This window comes from Chelonus insularis, unplaced genomic scaffold, assembly GCF_013357705.1.
Source record: "Chelonus insularis isolate UGA/USDA-ARS -01 unplaced genomic scaffold, ASM1335770v1 contig_135_pilon, whole genome shotgun sequence".
NCBI classification, from domain to species: domain Eukaryota; kingdom Metazoa; phylum Arthropoda; class Insecta; order Hymenoptera; family Braconidae; genus Chelonus; species Chelonus insularis.
In genome coordinates this window covers 2,250,265-2,271,751 of record NW_023276376.1, presented here as the reverse complement: position 1 = coordinate 2,271,751, position 21,487 = coordinate 2,250,265, and the positions used below count along the sequence as shown (strand labels likewise).

The 21,487-nt window shown below is 27.9% G+C and overlaps 1 protein-coding gene and 1 long non-coding RNA gene across 2 annotated transcripts in view; one reads left to right on the top strand and one right to left on the bottom strand.

Moving 5' to 3' along the window:
• Dop2R (dopamine D2-like receptor) overlaps positions 1-21,487 on the bottom strand; it is a 103,642-nt gene that overhangs the window by 2,371 nt on the left and 79,784 nt on the right. Inside the window, exons 3-5 of the mRNA XM_035095995.1 lie at positions 621-730; positions 303-555; positions 107-207 (exon numbers count right to left, since the gene is read on the bottom strand). Coding sequence (XP_034951886.1) covers positions 107-207; positions 303-555; positions 621-730 — 464 coding nt within the window. The remainder of the gene's footprint in view (positions 1-106; positions 208-302; positions 556-620; positions 731-21,487) is intronic.
• The window catches only part of LOC118074615 (uncharacterized), a 41,091-nt gene that overhangs the window by 8,011 nt on the left and 11,593 nt on the right, over positions 1-21,487 (top strand). The gene's annotated exons all lie outside the window — the stretch shown is intronic.

Below are 21,487 nucleotides of genomic sequence, written 5' to 3'. Positions count from 1 at the left end.
AAAATTATTGCTAGATTTAATAAATAAGAAATGTATTAGTATTCTTTATGAGTTTATCTGAATAAAAAGTAGATTTAAATGAAATGATTTTTTTCTACTGACTTACCGTTGAGTATGTACAATATTTTCAATTATACTATTCGGCTTGATACCTCGAAGATTAGGTTTTTTATTAGCTCTCGCTCGTGCAGCACGATTTCGTAGAGCCTAGAATTACAATTTAATTTATAATTCATAAATTTTTTCACCTTTAGAATATAAAATATGGTATATAAAATAAATATCAGTATAAAGTGGCTTACTTTAAAAATATTCCAATACAAAAAAACCATAATAATGCAGGGGATATAAAAGCTCGATAGACTCGAATAAATGATAAAGTCTGAGTTATAAAATAAACACAAATCTGGCAGACGGTCTGGAGTATTATTTAGGCCAAGAACGATCGGACTACCGATCGCAGCTGAAATCGCCCATACTAAAAGGATTGTCATCCACACTCTTCGATTGTTCTTATGCTTTGCATATTTTATCGGCTTTGTTACTGCAATATATCTGAAACATACCAATATTATCAGAAAACTTTTTATAAAAAAATATTTATTACAATAATATCTTACCTATCTATTGATATTGCCACCAAATTGAAGATGGAGCTTGTGCTACATGTGACGTCCATGGCTATGTAAAAATCACAAACAAATGCTGGCAATGCCCAAGTCCCATTCACCTGAAAAATACAACCAATGATTAATATGGTATTTAGATTTACTACGAAAAATTGTTTTATTATAAACAAATTGCATATACAAAATATAATATCCATATGGAGTTATGTTTGCGTGATTTATTCGAATAAATTTTGCTGAAGTTAGCAAAGGTAAATCCGCGATTTGGCGATGTGTATTCACATGATTCAAACGTGACCAAAATTCACAGCTGACTCAGTAGATTTGCACATTTGATCGTGGTAGGAGACTATAGTGGAAAAATATGCTAGAAAACTTTTCAACTCGAGTCAATAGATCAACCCACTAACTTAGTCGAGTAACTTCAGTAAGTTTTAATTTCTTTTTTTCTCTTTCTTTTCTCTTCTATAGCACTTTCCCTCTTATGCTTTTAACGTTTTAAATGATAATTTATATACGAGACACTTGTGTTTTGAATGCCAACGACTGAGAAAATTGTTTGCAGCTGACAAAGAAGGAGACATAATTTATTGAATGAAAAATATCACTACTTTTATGGAAAACTTTTGCTTTTTGAGCTATTTATCAAGATCATCATTGTGTCTTAAATATGTAAATGACTTTAAATTGATCATTTAATCATGATGAATTATATCTACTTTCAGAAAGAAATGATTATTTTATAATATAGCTTTTTATAACATTTATTCAAGTATTTATAGAGTGAATATTCCAAAATTTAATCGAGCATGAGAAATAATTAATGAAATAATACAAATAATTGTAGAATTTTTTTATTCATTATTTGAGTATTAATGATGCAGGATTAATTAAAAGTTTATAAGTCGTTCAAATTTAAAAATATGATTGTTAATTTCATAAGTGAATTAGCAGTAATGAATAATTTGTACTAGGTTTAATCACATGCTTTATTTAATTATACAATTCTAAACCATTCAATTTCGAATAATTCTGATTTTAAAAAATATATATATATCAAAATAGAATTTAAAATAGTTATGATAATTCTAAAAATAAATTTACTACTTCATTCTTATTTGAAAAAAATTTTTGCCTTAATTGTACGTAAAAAATAACAAATGTACTTTTTGAATAATAGAAGTACAGACATGTCTGTTCAACATAAATTTGAAGTTGTCGTAAATAGTTTCTGGTTATCGTGAGTAATTATTTTACGAAGACATCTCTTAAAAATCTAATTTATTTACAAGAACTTGGAATTTACTATTGGATAGAAATATTCTTACTTCTAAACTTCAAAACGTGCACTTGTCATTTCTTGCACTTACATTTAAAGAAAAACTTCTCTCCATAAATATGATTACATGATAGAAAATTTCATCAATAATGTGGAATATAAAAGAATGGCATTTTTCATGGAATAAATATTGATAATCTAAGTATAAACATTTTTATCCTCTCTGCAATAATATTTTTTAAATTATTTGAAGCTTTACCATGTTTTTACTGTGCAATAAATATATAACAAAAAAATCGAATAATATTTTCATTGTAAAAAATTATCTTCTACGTAGTAAAATCACATCTTTTGTAATTAGTTTAAAACTAACAGATCTCCTTTTCTATAAAGAAAAATATTTAATTTATTATTCACTTATAATTAGCATAATAGCCTTTGGGTATTTATATTTGAATTAAGTTTATAATTGACTAACAACTAAAAGGAAAAAAAAGGAAATTTCCACTAATTGGATTCTTTGAAGTACATATTTAAAAGAAACTGTGATATCAGTGTTATGATAATATTCCTTTGTTCTATGTAAGGTATACTGAAATCTGAAGAGTGTTAAAATAATATACCTTAAAGGTATTCAACGTTAAATTGATATATATAAACTATGGGATCTTGGAGTCGGTTTGCACACTCCTTAGAGAGTATCAAAATCTACCATTTGTTTATGAGATTTATTTATAGCTAACATATTATCCTGATATTACAGTAAAAATGCCATGTTAACTATGAATGAATCTTATTTGAATGAAACATGATTTTTTTACTGTATTCACTGTCATACACTTCAAATTCCAATTAACGAAGTAAGGAGTATTTTTCGTAGAAATTTCATGCATATATTATGAACACAGCTTAATAGGTAATTAGCTCTGCCAGTCATCATCTCATCGTGTCAACGCCTATGAAGTTGTTGGAAAGAGTTGTTTTGTAATGCTAATGATACAGAATCTATTTAAATAAATATATATATATATGTAAACAACTCTCTATTTATCTGTACACGATCCAAGTTAATTAAATTCGCATAACTAAAACAAAAACTTGCTAACAATAGCGATCAATATTTTCGTACTAATACTAGTATATTACTGAAAATATGTATAAAATTTTTAACGATGTATCAAAGGTAGTCTCGTTGATCATGTGAGCAAGTACATTACATACAATATTCATGTCAGGGTAAATTTTCAAGCGTCATTCTCTACCGAAAGTGTCACTTTACGTAACTCAATAACCCGTAGGTCTCGAGTGCTAGCAAAATCGACACAAAATTGATATAATCATGAAAGTTAAACCACACCGACGTCAAGCTGCAATACTATGTCCATTGAGAGTTACCAGAAGTACGATAAAGTCTTGTTGAGCTTTAGTTCAATCAAATATAAATATCAGTAGCTTGGAATTAATCCAGCTCTGTTAAGACAAGATAGTCTGTCTTGAATAACACTGCAAATCCAAGTACATTCTTATTACACGTTTAAACATTGTAAAAATGACTTCACCTATTTAAGTAACATTGAAGTCACTTTTCATACACTTAGAAACTCATTAAAAGTGACTACAATGTTAATCAAATGGATGACGTCGTATTTACTCCGTTTAGATGTGTTATAAGGATGCACTTGAATTTGCAGTAAATTGACCATCGTTGATGTCGTTCTTAAAGTAACGACTTAACTTCTGTTTTCCATTAAAAATACAAATGTATATGTACCAATTAAAGAAAAAAATCATTCTGAATGATACCGTTTGTTCAATATCCTCTTTTCAACGAATCAGTGAATACTCAAAAATTTCCAGTGGTTTCCATTGATTCAGTTTAAGAGAGTAAAAAAATAGTAATTGATATTTTTTTCAAAATGATATGGTCTTTGTTTCAATTTTGTAAAATGAAAGTTCTTGGAAAAAAACATTGAAACAACTTCATACTTTAAAATATTTTTTCTTAAGGAAAGTTTAGAAAAGTAAATAAAATATTACAAAGTGAGAATAATTCTCTTGAATCAGCTTATTAATATACATGGTACTTATTAACGAAAGCATTATAGAGATCTGATGATTTATATCAATCTATGTAAATCCTGTATATACATTATAACATCTATTATGAATGTTAGGATTTAACAGTAAAGCCTTGCAACGAGCTTTTAGTGAAATAACCAAGCTTATTTGTCTAAACCCATATACTGAATTAATTTTCTTCAAACGATGTAAACTTTTCAGGAGTCCACTGTATATCAAAGTGTGTTACATATGAATTAGTAAAAGAACTACAAATGTCTTGCAGTCATTTCTTATACGCTTCACAGTATGTTACAATCGATATCATTTGTTTATAGAATTTAACATTGAATATTTTTCTATGTATTTACTGTAACACATTTCAGTTTCAATAGTTATTTTTGAATTTTGATATTCTATCCACGTTTCAACTAATTATTATTCGATTGATCAATTCTCACCTCGAACTGCACGAATTAGTTTTTTTTCACATATAGGTTTTGTCAAATATCTATAAACGTAATCCATGTTCGGCTATGAATACTACATTTGTCTATTTTTTTTTAGTAGAAATAGCTTTAACTAGTTGTTAACATACTTCTTACCATGATGATAAAAAGAATTATTCAAAAGCTCCAATAACGTAATTAATCAGTATTTTTTATCAATAAACTTTGTTGAATAAAAACTCTCCATTAAAAAATACTAAAAATAAATTACTAATAAAATTTATCAACTGGAATAAAATGTTAATTTGGCACTTAAAAGTCAACTAGTGCATTCAACAGTAAGAGGTGAAATATGAATCTAAAATAAATATTAATCAATGAAATAAAGTTTTTACTCACTGAAAGCCACGAAGGAATTATGTGAATTGCTATAACGTAGGGGAAGGTGAGGTGAAGTGAAACACCAAGAAAAAAACGTAAATCAACAAATATTTTAACAAATGTTAATAATTTTTAATGCATTAATAAATTGAAAAATTAATATGCAAAAATAGCAATAAGCATTTTTTAACTTATTTTAATAAATTAGTAAATTATCTCGAGAGTTTCACTTTGCGTTCACGCTCCACTTTACCCTCCGTTTCTCTACCTGATCGATCAACTAACTAATCACACCTCCGTGGAATTCCACGTCTCTTTTTCGTTTCTCGTTTAATTGCTTTTTCGTTTCGATTGCGCGCCAAAACAACAGGTAATTCCCAGAACAAAGAAATCAAAGTATTGCCATGAGAATACATATCAACCAGCAAGCATTTTTATCTACCTTTACCATTCCCTTTTGTTTACATTTTCTTTTTCTCTTTTTAATTAAAACCACTGTTGTATGATTGTTGAAAAGGAGTTTACTTTCAAAAAAGTGAAAAAATCAAACATTTTTTATTGGATATCTTAAAACTGTTTGTCTTCTTCAAGACGACCATTTTCATTTACGAGATAAATCTTGCCCGTTAAAAGCATTAGTCTTAAATTTTACTTTTACTATTTTTCTTCTGCGTTTGTAAGACAGTAAACGAAAGGTAGATACAAGTCAATGGGTTAAAAGATTGATCCTTTGGAAGTCAATGATCGAAAGCAACCGAAAGATTGCCGATAATTCTGCTTGGATTAATGGAAGGTTTTTTTCAGGGCAATTGCCAAGTCACTATGTGAAATTTTGTTCTTTTTTTTTATTTCATATAAGGAGATTCCATTAATTTTATTCGGGATAGCAAACGTTTTTGAGGATACTTTGCTGTGTCGTGTTCTTGATGTATGGTTTGTCCTTGAAAAAAATCCTACATTTTTGATACCCTTGTCACGTTGTCGAAGACAGCAGCCCGTGACGATGCATCACGAGATTGTGGTACGCTACTAAGTGGTGTTACCCTCCTTTCAACTCCAGTATCGACAAGTTTTTAAAAATTTTACTTGACTTGGTACAGTAGTGACGACATTTAAGTTGTGCTAGGTCACGACTTAAAGATACTGGTGAATCCTGGTGAAGGGAACTCTGTTCAGAAGTCTTTTGAATTTTTTAAATAGGAGAGATGATTTTTTTAATAATTTTTAGACTTTAAATTTACATGGAATGGTTGAATGTAAATTTTGTAAAAACTGTTATTAAATATTAAGAAGAAGAAGATTGTCTAATAAACATTGATATATTATATAATTAGATTTTACAATTTCAAAGAATGATAAATATTGTATTTAAATATCTTCTTTATTCGAAACTGTCATTTTGAAAATATAAAAACACATTTTTAAATCAAAATTACCATAACAACTTACGTAAATTGGGAACAAGTCAAAAGCTGCAATGAAAATTACCTCAAAGTTCCAGTCGATGGCGTTACATTGAGTTTTTGATATTTTTTAATTCATCTTTCAACTTGTTCTCGGTTTAGTCAAGCTGTTGCTGTAATTTTTACTTAAAAATTCCCACAGTTTAAGGGAAAAAATTTTTATTCTCTCTATTCTAAATTCTAAAGAGTACTATAAAGTTGTTCCGTAATATTTAAAGTTGCTATTTAGTCTGTGCTCTGGCATAAATGAATAAATAAATCAATCAAATAAAATTTTGTTAGTACTTATCAAAAACAATATTTCATAATAAAAGTCAATCATCAAAAAGCAATATTGATGAAAAAAAAACCTCAATATTTTTATTACAAAAATGATATTTGAGTCTCAGATTTACATTTCAAGACAAAAAGGAAGTATTATATTCCTTTGTTCACATTGTGGAGGTATATTTGAATGAATCTTTAATAAAATATTCTCTCATCTCAAGTTCATCTATCCTTACTTTGTTAAAAATTATTTATTCTCTTAGTCTAGATGAAATAGAATTTTGTAATAAGCAATAAATGAAATACTCATCTTGAATAGATGATAATGGACTCGACACTTTACCCCGAAAACGTACGAAACTAATTATTGAACAAATGAGCTTGCCCGAGAACTTTCCGACATCTCTGTGGCGTGTCTTGCTACGGCAATACGACGATCCTAATTTCGTCACGTTAAAGTAAAGTGACTAAACAAATTTACAAATATATCTTCTAAGTGTAATAGCATATATATATATATATGGAATTAACGTTGTTTTGACTTAGCGAAAGATGTGATATAGTTTGGAAAAAAATATTTCATCTGAAGATTATCAATTTTTTAAAATATCCTAGAAACTACACGTCAGTTAAATAATAATTCTGATAGACACAAGGGGAAATAGAAACATACTTTAACTGACTTTTCAATCGGAAAGTCACGTCAATAGCAAAGTTGCATTGATTGTAATTTAAATCTTCCGGTAATTTATTAATGTAATCGAACCTTTAAACAAATTTTTTTAAGCTTTGAATTTTCAAATGTACAACATTCTTTTTAGATAATAAATAAACGGTTATTTCAGCTCACCAACAAATGGAAATAGGATTATTAATAATAAAAGCGAATATCATTTTTTAATTAACTCTGATAATTGTCCTCAAACTGTTTTATTTGAATTAAATATTATTTTTTAAATATAAATCAGTTTAGAGGATGTTTATTTTCATATGTAATATATGAATTGCTCAAAATTTTAATTAAATCGATAACAAGTCATTAGAGATTGCGATTTCATTGGAGGTACAAGTTTTTTTTTTATTTTTGTAAAATCAATAATTGTTTCATGAATTAAGAATAAAATTGTTTTTTGTTTGTATGCTAACGCTTAAATAAAAATTTTATTTAATGAAATTTTTAAATTTCGTTTTATAAGTGTAGTATTTGAAATATTATAAGCTTTAAAACAATACTTTTCTCTTAAATTTTATTTATCAAAAGTCTAGATAATTAAAACTGTTGATGATCAATCTTTTGAGAAAGTCTTAATAAAGATAAGAGAACATGTTAAAAATTGATTTATCGATACAGAAATTAAAACTCTTCATTTACTATTTATTAAAAATAATATCATTTGATGATATAACTAACCTTATATGTTGTTTAATAGCATCGCCAATATTAAAAAATAATTTCACAAAAAATTCTGTGATAAATGATATTTTTTACTCGAAAATGAAATTATAAAAAATTATAAAAAACGTTTTTTTCAATCTTTGATAAAAAAAAATATTTAGTCAAACGCGCTCACGCTTTCCTGAAAAACTTTTCAATCGAATATTTTTTATTTAAATGAAAAAATATTAAAATAAAATGATTCACAAATTTGATTGAACATGTTAATGTTAAACCGTGTCGCTTCTTATCGTTATTTTATTTGGGCTAACGTGATATTGTGCGGTGTGATATCGAAGAATTTGTACAAAATCGATTGCGTACGACAGAGGAAATGACTAGGGAGAGATTGAATTACCGTTCAATTTGAGAGCTTTCCGGTGCAAGAACACCCCAGTAGGAATGAATCGAAGCACTGTCCAGCACCTTGAAAATTCTATTGTGAATATCGCAGCCCTTGACAACCTGCTGGATTCATTTCCACAATACTATAGCTGAGAACTAGTATATAGTCTCCACATTCTCTATAGGGAGGCTTGACCTACATTTATTAAATTCGTCCATTTTTCTTCTAAGCCCTCTTTTATAAATCAAACTCACAATCAGTTTCGTATGCATTCATTAAGAAATGTTTTTCCTATTAATGTACCAATCTCATCATTGATCTTCAGACTACTTTTTGTCATGTTAATTTCAGTAATCGAACATGTAAAAGCTCGATAAACTTACTTCGTAGCCACTGGTGAAACCTCAATCCTCGGATATCCCTTGCAAGACAACTCGGAGTAAATCTCGAGGAGAAGCTTACTCATTCCTAGAACACGTCGACGCCGGAAACGGAACTAACGTTGCAGACACGTACATGGCATTTCCTTGCATCGTGATCGGATTAGATCTGCTTCTGTGTTAGGCACTCCCTGCACTCGGGTTATTTCTTATGTAACCCGCTTCTTTTGAACTCATTAGAAGTATCTTTACTTACCATCAAAATGGTTAATTACATAATTCTTCTCAAACATTGAACTATTATTACAACGTAAACTCTTTAAAATGCTTCTGTTTATTTGATAATTTTTTACTTTGATAGATTGTTTGATAGTGTATAGAAATTTTATATTTAGCAAAATCTGTTTTAATTACTTTATTCGCAAAGATTAAAAAAGAAGATTTTAATAAAATGAAAAAAATTACTAAGCTAGAATTTGTTAATTTAAAGTTTTTATTTGTTCTTTTTTTTTTATTAATTACTGGTCACTAGAACTACAAGAATTGGAAGAAAAAGGAAAAAACTGTAAATGTGAAGTACGAGAATAAAGCTAAATAATTGCATCTTCACTTGGAATTAACTTTATTTATTTCTCTTTTGTTGTAATTTTTTTTCATTTAGTTTATATAAAGAGAAATTTTGGAAGACATTGTTCGTGTGAAAATATATAATTTTCTTTTCAAAGTACAGTTTTTGTTAATTAATTGTTGAAGAGTTTTTTTTTAAATTAAAACTGCCGAATTTTGTTCTGGCAGTTCATAAATGTTTGTAAGACAAGAATCCAAGATATTTTAGTCGTTTTATGTTTCACTTTAGAGTTATTTAGTATCAAGAACTTGAATTAATAATGAAAGCAACAGAATGAAAACTTTAGGATGTTTTTTTAATTTTTAGTTTACTAAGTCGATAAACACGTACAATTAAATGAACAAAACCTATTTGAAGCTTAGTTCAGAGTCAACAAACGACTTCTAAATTTACTCATCAATGAGAAAAAAAATTTTTTTTAAGTTCTTTGATAATTGTAAGTGATGTCTGTAACAACAAATGTAGTTGTTGCAGAAAATTATTTATAAGCTGTTAGTTTTTTGTCAATTTTATCGAGAACTTGACTAAAATTTTGTCCAAGTTGAAATCCGATTTGGATCTCATTTATTTGAAATATACTTCATACTGATTTTAGTGTTTTTTTTTGGATTAGATGGAGAATATCAGTAGTTTCGCGAAAAAGTGTTTTTCTAAATAAATTTCTCTACTGGGGATTTGAACGGATAGCTTCAAAGAGTGGTCCTCTTACTAGTTTGACCGTCCAGACAGTCAATAAATTATCAAAAGTATTTCAGAACTTCATCAAATAACGTACTGAAACCCTGCTAAGGTCTTTAGTATCATGTTCTGATGAGAAACCAATCATAATCCAGGATACCTGAATTAATTTCTAGTCGAGGATTTTATTAAAACATTTTCTATAAATTTTTCTCATTGAATTTGGAATTAAAAATTGTTCAATTAATCATAAATCAAACAATGTGTTTCTAAACATTATTTTCATTTTATTCTTACTACATTATGCATCTTTTAATTAAAAATTTTTCATTTATTGCATCTGGTATTTTTTGAAGAGTAAAATAAAAAATTGAACACATTTTTTTCATTTTAATTATTATATGTTTGTTTTCAAATTAAAATCATCATAGTTATAATATTTTTAGCAAGAGATTTGTTCGTTTTAATTATTTTTTCGTTATTTTAATCACAGTTTACTCTACATGAATCATTTACTTTATGTAGTAGTTCGAACAGTGATATTTTATAACTTAAAAACAGTAAATATGCACTATTTCGCAGTGATTATTATCGTTCTATAAAGTAAGATGAAATATTACAATATTTATTTTAATACGTTTTAAAAAAATTCCTTCCAAAAAAACTTTGCAACAAAGTAATGAAATTGCAAGCTTACAAATTAGAGTATTAATTTTTTTCAAACAAAAAAATGCTTTTTTTTTTCTTTTCAAGCTATTTCTGTTTTATAATATGAAAAATAAGTACATGAATGAATAATGTGCGATTACATTATTCTGTAAATAGTAATTTACATTCTGCAAAGCTATTCATTTTTATTCAATTTTCCTACTTTTTTAAAATTGTATTCTCTTGGCCTTCGCGTGCAATTAGAGAGCAATAAATTTTAAATAATTTTCATGACTGAGCCGTCAATCACGAGTAGTGAATATAATTAAGGTAATTCTACATACGTACATGCTTGCAATTTGTACTGAACGTGCGGAAGTTGGTACCACTTCTGCCAGCTGGAAACACCCACTAACTTAATGTATTCAATTTTCCAAGCATGCTCGGAAACATTTTATCCTTTTTTTTATGTTCTCATCCCTTGATTTCTTTTTTTCTCCTTCTCCCTTTTTTCTTACTTTTTTCCTTTTTACCATCGTTCGTGTGCACTAAAGACGATGAGCATTTCTCTACCTACTCTGCTAAAGCTCGACCGAAACTTCCGGTGGTTATTACCGTTTCCCTACTACCACCACCACACTATGGTTCACATTAAATTATGATATTATTTCGAAAAAAAACTTCACTTTCGCCCTCCCGTTTATCTATCAGAAAAAGAATCAAGCAAGAAAGACATATTTTCTACTTTATTATAAATGACATCTAGTCCACTATGATGATACGGAAAATTGAATAATATTGTCGACATGGATAAGATTTTTCAAACTTATGAGGGGAAAAAAATCTCGTTATCAGGGCACTTCGCGTCGACAAGTTGCCAAGAAATGTCTTCCTGCCGGTTCGTGATGAATCGCTAAATTATACATTCAATATAAATTTTATCAAATATATTCTTCAATATGTTAAACAATGCAATGACCTATTAATAGATAAAAAAATTATTATGCATTGAATCAGCTTTACTTATCAATACTTTGATCTATTAGTTTTCACAAGAAATAAAAAAACGTATCACATTTATATTGAAAATTAATTTTGTAAAGAATCTAATTATTGTTTTGATGTTGTTAAGCTTTTTCCTCCATAAGTCGCTAACTCACTCTATTAAATTTCCTCAACTAAAATCATATTTTATTACTTTAAAAAAAAATCATCTAGCTATTAATAATTCATTTTATTTTCAGAGTGATCAATAATTAAACAATTAATGCTTGAACAACTCTTACATTTAATATACTGTAAAATTTATCATTACATTGAGTCGTAATTTTCTCTCTTAAATTTTATCTGTGACTTTAATATCTATTAATAATTAATTAATATTCATAGTTAATTGATTAATTTTTCAGTGTAAATCGGGTTACTGAGGAAATCAGTAATAGTTATTGAAGTCACTGATAAAATTGAAGTAAATGGAGAACTGCATTTTAAAAAAAAAATATAGATGAATTTTGCATTGAACTATTATTGATTTCATCAAAAATGCATTTTTTATTTACTGGAAAAGAAACCAGCTGTGAGTGCGACTCTTGGGATCTACACGATTAACTTTTCATTATCTGATTCACTAAAGCTTACAGTCAAATATTTACATTCGATAATATAAAAATTTAAATCTGTGAAATAGGGTCAGTAAAATGCATGAATGATTTTTATGAAAACATTATTCTAGTTGATATACATTACATTCAATTATTAACTATAATATACATTTATTATTTGTATTAACTTCTTATTAAAAGTATTAAGAATATTTTATTGATGTAATTAATTATTTTTTATTAACAATATTTGGTTATTATTAATAATACGCTCGATTATTTACAAAAAAATACTATAATAATGACACGATAAAACCATCATAGACTCAATTCCATTTGTTATATTTCTTTCATTTATTATCGTCGTGTGTTTCATTAATTATCGATAGACAATTTGTTAGTATCAAATGACAACTTGGTAATGGAAGTTCTATGTTAGTGTACACATACTATTAACACACTTAAGTTTAATCAAATTATTTTCGAAAATTTATTTTTTCCACTATCTACGAAAAAACATGACTGCACCGGATTAGATAAAACTTCTCTAGAATTGTGTTTATGATACCTTTTTTTATTTAAGATTTTTATTGAAATCGGTTTTTTTGTGAATGTAAAATCTTGAACGAAAAAAAAATTACGCATTACCATAAATCTTCCATTTTTCATCATGATTAGATATCATTAGTAATTAATACTTACATACATAATAATAACTTATATAAAAAATTAATTATTTTATTTTCATCCATGAACGATAGTTTAAGGTATCGGGCATCACGTTAGCTGTCTATCTAAAATGATGACAGGAAATAGAAAATAATAATGGAACAAACTTTTATTCTATCGAAAATGTTCTTTACAAAGTAAGATCAATTTTTACTTTAATTTCTTAAGTTACATAAAAATACTTTTTCACTTCAAATAAATATTTGAAAAGAAAGTTTTAAATTTCGACACCAAAAATACTAAAAATCTATATGACTTCTTTAGAGTACTTAACTCAAGTTGTGCTTTAAGTCTAAAAGAAAATGAATTAAATGAAAACCATTAAAAAACTGTGTTAAACTATTTTCAAAAATAAACAACAAGAGAATTGATCCATCGAAACATATATAATTGTAACGATTGTGTGAAAATGTCATATCGTTTCAATTACTTTTGAAAATAATGTGTACAGTAGAACAAACAAATGTTAAGTCAGACGTTTTTTTAAAGACTAAATAAACTATTTAAATTAAAACAGGAAAATGAATTTTTTGCTACAAGATATAAAGTTTGTGGTTCACAAATAACAAGTTTATTTTAATAAAACTTTGTTTCAACAATTCGCCCATTGGTTCATCTGCTAACCTTAAACCTTTCAAAAAATACTAAAACAAAGTCAGATTATTTTGTTTGAGAGAATTAAGAGTGAATTAAAATGTTATTTTAAAGTTGATTTCAACTTTTCAACATCATTATCAAACTCTAAAGGTTAATTATCAGCATCAACAGGTCATAGAAATAACAACAAATAAAAAAAAAACAGAAACAAATACCCTGAAAAATTGTAAATATTTGTTAGCTATTTTTTTATTCTATTTAAGTGTATTATTTTATTTGTTAATGAAGCATACAAATTTAATTTAAAAAATAAAACTGTGGCAATTAAAAATTTATAAATAATTCGAGAAAATGGAGAAAATAAACAGAAAAATTTTTTCACTTCAGCAGTAGCACCAGTAAATCGTTATGAAAAATATGAAAATTATGCGTAAGGATCCCAGCAGTATAAGCTGAATATCCCTCCTCGTATATTTCTGGGCTTCGTCGGCCATATAATATTTCTTCCTCACATGAGTATAAAATTTTCGATGCTATAAAAAGCAGCAACACCCCTTAACATGCTAGAAATAATCAAATAATTTTTTCTACCTGCTGTTGCTAAGTTAAACATGATGCATACTCGACTAATATTTACATTTTATTCGTGAACAAAGATCGTAGGTAATATTCGAGAACGTTATCAGATAAGTCTTTCAACAAAGGAATAGGGCAATTATCAACTTGGAAAGTCGTTATCAGCGGGCTTTATGTGCAGAACGAGGATGTCACACGTACAGAGAATAGATTTGGGTATGCGGTGCGAGACAGGCCGTGGATTATCTGACAACGAACTACGATCTGAAAACCTCTGTGCTCGAGTTAACGCAATATACACTGTAACAGAGAGCGAGACGACTATGAGATAGTACAGTTGCCTAAAGGCTTGGTCGATGTGTGGCCGAGCCATTCAAGAGAAATTCAAACTTCCCCGTCGATGGGTTACCCGGATCCCAATTATTGAACTTCTATCCTCGAATTTCAACACTAACGATCTAACTCCCAACCTCAACATACGGTTATTCAACGTGTGAATCTCAAGTTACCGCCAAAATAGCATTGCAACCCAGTACTTACTGCACCTATAAGTTTACATGAAAAATTACCTCATTCACTTGTTGACTATTTGGTGTGAAGAATAATCATTTATGCTAAATTAACTCCACTTCATTTTCAAGATAAATATACTAGGATATACGTCGGGTAATTATTACTTTGTTAACCGAGGAATTTAGGATAAAGGGTTTGGAAGTTCATAATTCATTTTCGCTGTATAATACATTACGTGACACGTTTGGCACGTTAATTTAGTTGATTTAGAACTTGGTGTGTAAAAACCTTGTGGCGACATTTGTCTTCATGGCTAATGAAACAGAGCATTAGGTTACTATAACGACTGCTAAAAAAAACTTTTCATCAATGAAATATCATTTTTATGAGGATTATTTTAGGTAAATTATTCCTGTTAATTATCGATTATTGTCCGATGATCAATTATCAATAAAGAAAATTCATTCTGATTCAATTTAAGCAATTTAAGTAATTGTTTTTTCTCGATTATTTTTTTATATAAATTAAATATTTATGTTGCAAGTCTTTTATCACCATCTTTTGTAATGAATAAAGAAAACTATTGATATTTAGAGTCATCAACTAATCATCATTTAGAAGAAGTGTTTTAGACTGAAGTTGCATTCAAGTGATAATTTGTTTCTCATCTCTATGGTTTACAAATATCCAATATAATTGGAGTAAATAAAGATAGTTTGATTACTAATTTTATTATTCGGCTCAATATAGTCAATTCATCTATCACGTTCCATTCGAAATTTCCTGACAAAAGCTAACAATCCTTACCATACGATCCTTCAAAATATCTTTTTAAAAAATTTAATTCAAATTCTTATTATATATTCACCGCTATTCTTTTATGCTCGCACGTTTACATTTATAAGTGTATCTCTTTTGATTAACGGCAACAAATCACAAATTTAAGGATGGAGTTGGTGTCAAGATAGAAAATTTATTGATTTTCATCTCAATATAGTGCAAATGAAAGAAATATATGATAGTGTGGGATTAGAAATTTAGCAGAAAGTAGGTTATTTATTAAGTAAAAAGCCATATACTTCATTGATGATCATTTTAGAGATCAAAGTAGATATTTGTAAGTTTTACGAATCGGATTTATTGGCAAGACGAAGAACCAAGTCGTTAAAGATGCCCAGTCGGAGAAGTTTCCTCTGCACCAAGATGAATGGATTAGAATGGTTTTCCACATTCCAAAAAAAGTTAAGATTAACGCTGATAGTGGCTGTCCAACAATGTTTTTCATGACATCATCAGTCACCCTCCTAGAATAATATGCTAAGCTTTTTGAATTAAGATTAATTATTTTTATCATAACCAAGCTCTTTATAACTTGACAGAAAACTTCCTTATAAATCCAAGCCAAGTATGGACACATCAACATGACTTGATTTAATATTCGGTCTGAATAATAAATGTTAAATTATAAAGTTTTCACACGTTTTTTAATTTTCAATCTAAAAAAAATTAATTAATCTAAATAAATAATACTTCAATTATATCAACTAAAAACTTTTATTGCTACTTTATAATGAATTATACATATTTAATATCAGAAAAATTATCAAAAAATTTTACAGAATAAATAACTTTTTAATGAGATTCAAATAATCATTTTTTGTAAAATCAACATAAATGTTCCAGAATCTGAATTTGTTCCATCAATAGATTAATTCAAATAATTACTATTATTACTGTAGATTCAACAACTCAACAATGAAAAGCAAATTTCCTTGAAAAACTTTCGCTTTTCAATAGTTTTCAAATACGACGTATTGATTGGAAAAAACAAAGTATCTTTTAGTACAGTGTCTCACTATCCGACTTTACCTCAATTATTTCTCTAACCTTTTTATCTTTTTAACTTTTTTACTGTCTGAGCAAAAAATTTTACAGACCATAAAAAATAACAATTTTTTTTTTACAATCCCTTATTTTTTATCAATGCAAAATATAGCACAAATACCACTAACATAACTTTGTTATAAAATAGATCAAAATAATAATAAAATAAAAATGATTAATGAAAAAAAATTTTTAAAAAGAGATACATTTTTTAATTTGAAATTGAACTACATTGATGAGATATTATGGCAAAAAGTGCTTTGACAGCATCAAAAGTTTGAAAAGATTATTTTTCATATTTACTATCTATCATACTGGAGACATGATGTAAAAGAGGATGACGAACGGCTTTAAATGTGTTAGAATGTAGCTTCGATCTCTTAAAATAAATCAATATTCCGTGAAGCAGCATGACGGATGTAGACGATGTAGTTACTAAAAATTTTCCCCTTTTCTCATCGTATTCTTTACTCTGAGAGCTTCTTCTTTCTATTTTATTATTTATTCTACTCAAGCCAGCGCAACCACAAAACGTGCTGCGGGTACTGCACATGCGAATATTTTTGAAATAGAGTGTCGGAACAAACGTTGGTGGCGGTGAAATAGCAAATTTATTGGCGGCGTGTATAGATTTTCTATGTTGAAGCTAAAATTTTTTTCTTGTTTTCATGCTTTTATTTTGATTCTGTTATATAAATTTATCATATCAATGAAAGTTAGAGAAAAGTTGAAAATCTTTTATTGCTTATTGTTCTCAAACTCAATCTTTGTGTAATCTACACTAAACTAAAACAACTTAAAGCATTGGATTGTTCAACTTATTTAATTGAATTGACGAAGCCTTTTCATTTGATCAAATCCATAGATCGAGAATGTTACAATAAAGATAGATAAAAAAAAGAGAGTATGACTACTTTAAGAAGGAAAAAAAGTAAACAAAATTTCAAACTACTTAAAACAGTAGAAAATAAAATAGTTGACATTTTAAAAACTTTTTGCGATTTCGAAGTATTTTTACAATTTCGTTACAGTAGAAATACACCATGTTGGTGGCATCATGTTTGTTCCTCAAGGACCAGTATAATTAATTCAAAACCAAAGTTTTAAAGATATACTAGAAATAATTGTTGTGTCGTAATGTTTCTAAAAGCTTTTTGACGTTTTAAAAAAAATAAAATTGATGGTAACAGTAAAATACTATTTCAAACAATTGCAAAAAATATTCAACTACTTCTGTTATCATTTATTTATTTTGTTAACATTACACTTCACTTCAATTCAATATTTTCGTATTGATATTTCCTTGCTATACATTATTTTTCGTATTAGCTTTCAATTATAATTGTTTACTTAATATGAAAATAACATTTTTGAATATTGTTTTTTAACAATTTGAAGTTAAATTAAAATACAAGTGTACAGTGAATATTAACTCGAATATTTTTATATCATTTTAAGCTTGGCATGATAAGCTTCTTCTATTCTTTATTTATTAAATATGATTTTATCCAATAAATGCAATAAATCAATTATAATACTGGAGTGAAGTTTTTGAATGCTTTTTCACTCGACTTGAATGAATCATAATCACCATTACCTGCAATATCTTTTTTATAGAAGATATTTTCCTTTCGATATGAATATTATAAAATATCAACCATAAACTAAACAAAAAATATTCACTCTTCGATTACAATTCTATTTTGTTCAAACATGGATAAAATATAACAAAGAACTGTGTCCAGTAATACGGCCAAGAGCTTGCAAGCTCAATTACGAGATTGCTTTGCACTTGGCCCGTAAGGCCTGGTCGTCTGACCACAACCCCTAAGATTATCATAGAAAAGCAATTCGAGTCACGAACTTTAACGTTGAATGGTATAAAGACGATTCCATCGCTAAAGAAAAGTTTTAATTCCTTACTTAAAATTCAAGCGATTGTTTCGATTTCATTCTACTCTTTTTCATTGCTTTCTGAAGATTCTAGATAATATTATCAGTAAGAAATAAAAGAAAACTAATATAAACTTATAAAGACATTATTTTTATATCAAATGTTATCATAAGAATTTTCAAATTTAATTAGAAAATCACATTATATTTTTTTATTTTTTTAAGAACCTTATCTTTTGTAAATGAATATTATAAGAAAGAAGACTCTAAGTATCTGAAAGAGATCTTTAGATTAATTGGTATGCTACGATTAATTTTTATTCATCAAAGTACTTGAGGAAAAGGTCTGCATACAATAAATTTTATTTAGCTTATTTCCAATAACTATAGAATATTTTGAAAGTATTAGTTGTTTGAATTAAGCAAAAAAGAATTACTAGTCAGTACATTTTTATAAATTAAACAAACGTAGACAGAGATTGCGAATAATTTTAGTTCGATGAAAATTAACTGCACTACATATTCATTCAATCTTCTATTATAGTCAATATTCACATATGAAATATTTACATTCACATGTATTTACATATTAGATATAATATATTTACCTCTCCAATGATTATATAACTTTGTAGCAAAAATCATATCCTGACCTAACTATGATGATTAGTCAGGGCTTTAACTGGGTAAATCGAAATAAAAAAACTAAGAGTATTTATAGTCTGGCTCTGATCAGGAAAATATAAGTATACTATAGTATAACCTAATTAATTTCGAGCCAAGCTCCGGTTAGGATAAGCCAGATTAAAAATAATGAAGCATTCCCAAGAAGACGCGATCAAGGCCTCGACCAGGCAAGCATAGTCTTATTTTCCTTTGTTACCCCAGCCTGATCTTAGTCAAAAACCAGATTTGTCCAATTCAGTTTCTATTAAGAAAGCAGATCATATATTGATACATTAAAAAATAATTGAAATATGATTCTAATAATTATATAATGAATGAAATCATAACATATAAGCTTTAATGTTAAAAGTAAAACTGGTTGTTATTTCTATGATTATTAAATCAATCAACAAATTTCACGAGTCATATAGTATAAATATAATGAAATTCGTCACATAAATCCTTAGATATAATATCGATATGTTCAAAAACGTAATAAGAATTTATTTCTCCAACAACAATGACATTAAAAGAGTATTAGCTGTTGATAATAACCTCATCAAATTTTTCATTTTACGATGCTAAGAGTATAGATGACATTGTGAAAATAACTAGTCTAATGAATATTGGAGATTGAGTTTTTCTTTTACTATAATTTGTTGTAATTCACAGTACCGTCTATGTTATAATAATGTAATAATTTTATCACTCTCGTTCTATTTTTAATTAGAATATTTTTTATTCAAACCTCGTCATTTTATAGTTTTTTTGTTAATAATTTACGCTATCTTAATTTGATGTTAATTAATTAAAATGATTATATTATTATTCATGCGAGATAATTAAAAACTTTCTTTTTGTAACGTCATGAAATTAAACTTTTTAAAATTGACGATCAAAACTGGAATTGTAAAAATAAGAACAATAGAGCTTTTACTGCGTCCAAGAAGAAATTTTTCTCCAACTTCAACTGGTATTACCTAAGTAATCTTCTAGATGTACATTTATCTGAACAAATCGGAGGCAACTGCAATTTCATTGGGAATCCAATCAACAACAAAACTCCGACTTGTTCAAGAAATGAAACGATCAGTCGTCATTGTTACCGACTAAAGTCGAATAGATATCGAAAATTCATGATAATTAAACGTATTAAATTACAATATCTATAAAAATAAAGTGCTTTTCTCTTTCATGTCGTTCGAAAAACAATTCTAAACTAGTAAGTTTTCAATATGGCTTCTCTTGGATTAAAATAATTTACTTTTAAATTGAATAAGGAGAATATTTTTCTCGAATTTATTGTAATGACAGCTATTTTTATGATCGAATTCAAACAAAGAAATTTTTTTTGTCGAGAACAATTGCACAGAAGATTTTTATCATTTTTTTGTATTTACTAATAATTTTTATTGGTTCTATAGCTCAAAAAAAAATCACAGAGTTGACAAAAATGGCGATAAAAATCTCGATTCGAAAGTTAAGCGATAGTATTTTGAAATACAACACATTCTATAGGGACACAGTTTTCTGATATTTTGACTTACGATTTTTCGTTCCTCAACAATGGCTTTTTCCACTTGTACATATATTCAAAAGAGTAAAATGTTGAATATTCCGGTATCTTTTGTTTTATCTTTCACCATCATTGTAGGCGCTTTTCAAAAGCATTTTTTTTACATTTATTCTCTGTCATTTAGTCATCAGGAACATACAGTTTCAGAATATTTATAACCTACATACACTTCAGACGTGCCTAGTTTAGTGAAATTGTCACATCCCAGAATATGTCTCAGTATAAGTGTACAGTTTCGTGCTCCTTGCGCTAAAAAGTAGTCTCTAAAATCCTGAAATAGAGAGAATACACCTTCTGAAATAGAGAGAAATGAAGGATCACCGGTGACTGATTGTCCTCAGATAATCAGTCTGATTGCTACCGGCAAATCGCCCAGGAGAAATTGAGAAAACTATAAAATCAAAGCAGACTCTACAAAGTAAAGCCCGTCTAATCGTTAAGGTTAAGAGCGGCTTGTACTGAAATAGTCACGTCCCGTCTAGGCATCAGAACTCATAGGTAAACTTTTTACAAATATAACTGCATTGTTGAAAGTCATAAACTCCTGGTACGAGTTATAACTACCGAAAACGTACTGTTGAAATACCAACCGAGGTCAGGTCAAGACGATCTTGTCAATCAACACCATTTAGATCCGCGTAACTTGAAGAACCTAAGAGATCCTTGAAAGTATCATACTAGTGAACATCGTCGTCGCTAAAGAGATGTCAAGTGGTTAGACTTTTACTGACTCTTTGTCCAGCAAGAAGACCGAAAGCGTTTGATACTTACCAAGTAAACCTGTACGTGAAGGTATAATTATAATCAGACT